This window comes from Euphorbia lathyris, chromosome 10, assembly GCF_963576675.1.
Source record: "Euphorbia lathyris chromosome 10, ddEupLath1.1, whole genome shotgun sequence".
NCBI classification, from domain to species: domain Eukaryota; kingdom Viridiplantae; phylum Streptophyta; class Magnoliopsida; order Malpighiales; family Euphorbiaceae; genus Euphorbia; species Euphorbia lathyris.
The window spans coordinates 38,301,636-38,305,502 of NC_088919.1; the positions used below are offsets into that span (position 1 = coordinate 38,301,636).

At 30.2% G+C, this 3,867-nt stretch overlaps 1 protein-coding gene across 1 annotated transcript; it reads right to left on the minus strand.

The window, feature by feature from the left end:
- Window positions 1-705: 705 nt before the first annotated feature.
- Window positions 706-1,790, minus strand: LOC136209312 (BURP domain protein USPL1-like). Its single transcript, XM_066000751.1, has 2 exons — window positions 1,640-1,790; window positions 706-1,560 (listed from the first exon to the last, which is right to left on the minus strand). Exons 1-2 carry the CDS (start codon window positions 1,694-1,696, stop codon window positions 808-810), a joined length of 810 nt encoding a protein of 269 aa, XP_065856823.1. The 5' UTR covers window positions 1,697-1,790; the 3' UTR covers window positions 706-807.
- Between the last annotated feature and the right edge of the window lie 2,077 nt (window positions 1,791-3,867).

Sequence of the window (3,867 nt, forward strand, 5' to 3'; positions counted from 1 at the left end):
CTTTAATTTATATTTAAAAAGTCAATTTGATCACTTTTAAGTTAAAATATAAATTATTTGAGCTTTTTAATACCTAAATGACGTTAGTATATGGATACAAAAAATTATCTATTTTCTCTAAAATATATATATATAAATAAATAAAGAGAGAGATAGAATTTTTTTGGACCCTCCTCCAGTCCTGGCCCTAGACTAGCACACCCTTTACCTATACCTAGGATGGGCCCTAAATTCGATTTAAGTTACGGTTGTTGAATCATCGTAAAAGCCATACTAAGCTCTCTTTTAAACTCCTTCCTAATCTTAAGCTTTCTGTATATGAAAAGGCAAAAAAAAAAAAAATGATGATTACCCTTCATCTTTAATTTTAACACATTAAATTTTCTTTTTTCTTTTACACATTAAATCCCTTGTTTGATTAACAGACCGTCAATGATTTCATTTATATGTGAGTTTTACATTTTACAATAAGGTTTTTACAAATCACAAATATAAATAAAACTGATTTGGAACGGTTAAAAGCGCAGATTTCAAAAATACATATAAAAAGAATCACGTTTCGTTAACTGAATTTTACTTAACCTTTTTTTTTTTTTATCGGAAGCTTAATATGAAAAAAAAAAAACATAAAATATCAAAAGTTTAATGCCTTTGAAATTCCAAACGAGAGACTCAATACACTAAAATTCTGGGAATAATCACCGATTAACAAGATCTGAACTCTAATAAATATTCTATTCACATCAACATCATGATGAACCAAAAACATAATTAGGTACACATAACATAAATTAAAAAAACCCTCCATCAATAAGGCACCCAAACAAGATTATCAGCAGGCAAAAAATGACAAACAGAAGACAACCCAGGCTTAACATTAAGCAAACGAAACGACACATGATTAACATCCCATTTTGAAGTATCCATATGACATATACCAACTGCTTCAACTTTCTCACCATCTTCTTCCCCTCTTAAAACCACCTCAAACACCCTATTATTCCCACTCCCACTCCCACTTCTACTATGACAATAATACACCACATATGGATATGGCATTACATGACAACTTATCATCATCTTCATCCTCATCCTTTTCTCCATTACCTCCACTATTCTATACTTCTGCAACTCTTTCACTTCCTTCCCATAATTTGTACTCAAAGCTCTGAACTCAGTGTCCAATCCGAACGCGCCACGTACGTAATCAAGCATGGATTCTAAACTGGTTACACATAGCTTTGTCTCTTTTTCTATTTTGGGATCTGTTTCGCATTGGTTTAGAGTGTATTCTATGGCTTTGGCTTGGGGGGTGTTTTTGGGGAAAGAGAATAGTTTGAGGAGGTATGGGAGATTTTTTGATGAGAATGGGATTGATTTTGTTTGTTGTCTGGTTAGTAAATGGGGTGTGTTTGTTTTGTTTTTGTTTGGGAAATATATTGGGATTTGTTTTCCTATTTTGAGATCATTTATTGTGAAAAATACATTTACTGATGGATCTATATGATGATCTTCTTCTCTGTGATTTGTTATTCTCCTGGAATTCAAGCCTTTAATGGACTGCAATATAAGTTAAGAGATTGATGAGAAAAATTTAAATTTCATGGAGAAAAATATTAATGAGAGAGAGAAAGATTACCAGGAATACAAGAGAAATACACAGGATGATTCTACAGGAACTAAAATGGATAGCCATCTCTCTTTTTGTTAAAATTTTTGAAATAAGGGGACAATTAAAGCTGGGATGATTATTATTTTATAGCACTTATTCACTATTTTATTCATGTATAGATCATCAGATATTTGTACATATCAAGTCAACTTTGCTTACAGTTGGATTTATAAAAAAAAAAAAAAAAATAGGCTGAATAAATTATTTGCCTCAAAATATTTTAAAATTCAAATTTGTTTTTTTTTTGGTGAAAAAAAAATTGTTATATAAGTGTTTTTTCAGATGGAATTTGAATTTTAAAATAAGTTATGTATTAATTTTAAAATGGATAATTATAGAATTAAAAGTTTTTTTTTTTATGAAAAAGTTACTATAACCAATCAAAATAATAGGTTACTGATATAATGGTTAACCAACATATGTATTTTTTACTTTGTCGAAGTTCATACCAATATGTTAGTTTAAATAAGTTCCACCTTAAGTAGTTTTAGATAGAAATTTTAAATTTCTAATATTTTTTTAGATTAAATTACGCTATGTATTCAGAAAAAACAGGTATTTGTATATTTATATTATTTTGGAGGCATGAGTGAAATCATTTGGGCTTAATTATTATTTTAATTTCAGATTTATAAACTTTTATGTAGATGCTTAATTGACATATAAAAATAAAAATAATTTTATTAAAGTAATTGTGATCAGAAGTCAAAATACATATAAAAATATTTTGGAGAACTGGCGTCTAGTATAATTAATATTTGTGATTGGGTTTTTAACATGACCAACAATACTGTCAGAGAAGCTTCTAATAGAAAATTAAAATGTCAATTTTATATTCTTAAACTCTTAAGTAATTTTTTTTTTCATATGGATCATTATTAAGATAATCATATTATATTTAGGGTTAAGGCATAACTAAAATGTGATATCCTATAAAAAATATTGATAAAATAAAAAAAAAACTAAAGATACCAAATTGAAAAATTGAAGTAGAAAGATCGATTTAATTAATGATATAAGTACATTTATGGGTAAAAAGTAAAAATTGCTTTTTGCCGTTAAATTTGAAAGTGGCTACTTGGTGCGCCAATTACAATAAAGATGGGGGAAGTGGAGTTTGAATTTTATGGATACAAAGAGTTGACAACTATATCCTATCCTATCATCTACTTAACATCAAACATGAAATGCATAATAACTCATAATACTCAAAACCTTCTGTTGAGAATATGGCACGTGTTCAACTTGTGCTCATAACAGACTCCAATTCTAGCGGAAAAATGGGTTGCTAGTCTAACAGCTAATATTGAGCTGTATTTTCATATTTCCTATTATACCCTCGATTGTTGATTATAAATACAGAGACTACAATAATAAAGAGCATCGATTCTTAGTTTCTTTCTTTTAGTTTTACATGATATCAGAGCGGGAAGAAAACTCTTGATTGATCGTATCTGGAATGCGCTCAAAGAAGGAGAAATCAAAGTCTTACGTTGATACGGTGCGAAATTCTACAAGTTTTTCCGAATCAGAAGATTCCGGCGACGCTGACGGTTCCGGCAGTGAAAACTTTGAGCAGTTTTCGGAACAATCTGGAGATCACGTATTACACAATTCAAGTTCAGATCATTCTCAAAACATAGAGATGACAGAAGCAAACAATACACAACAGGTAAACCCTAGCGCTCATAATCCTAGTCTAAACATAGTTTCTACTGTGTTGACAGGGAATAATTTCATTTCGTGGAATCGATCTATATTGTTAGCCTTGAATGCAAAGCGTAAATTGAAATTTATACAATCCGATAGAAAACCTACTGATGAGAAATCTGATGAGTTCTTGAAATGGAGAGAAACTGATGATTTAGTTTTTTCGTGGATTATGAATGGATTATCAAAGGAACTTGCTGATGTGTTTTTATTTGCAAAAACTTCTTATGGATTATAGAAAGAGATAGAACAGAGGTATGGTGAGAGTAAGGGACCTCTAATTTTTCAATTACGCAAAGATATTTGTAGCATGACTCAAGGTAATCTGAGTTTGGTAGATTACTTTAACAAAATCAAAAGGAAGTGGGATGAATATGCAGAAATTCGTCCATTACTTAGTTGAACTTGTGGAGGATCCAGGAAGCAAGCTCAGGATCAACTTGAAGAAGAACAATTAATGCAATTCTTGACAGGATTACATCCAG

What these genes read in the sequence shown, in the direction of transcription:
- LOC136209312 (XM_066000751.1), bottom strand. Translation starts at nt 1,696, where the DNA reads ATGGCTATCCATTTTAGTTCCTGTAGAATCATCCTGTGTATTTCTCTT. An exon ending in GTATTTCTCTTGTATTCCTG is followed by an intron (nt 1,561 to 1,639) that starts GTAATCTTTCTC and finishes CTTATATTGCAG; the next exon opens with TCCATTAAAGGCTTGAATTC.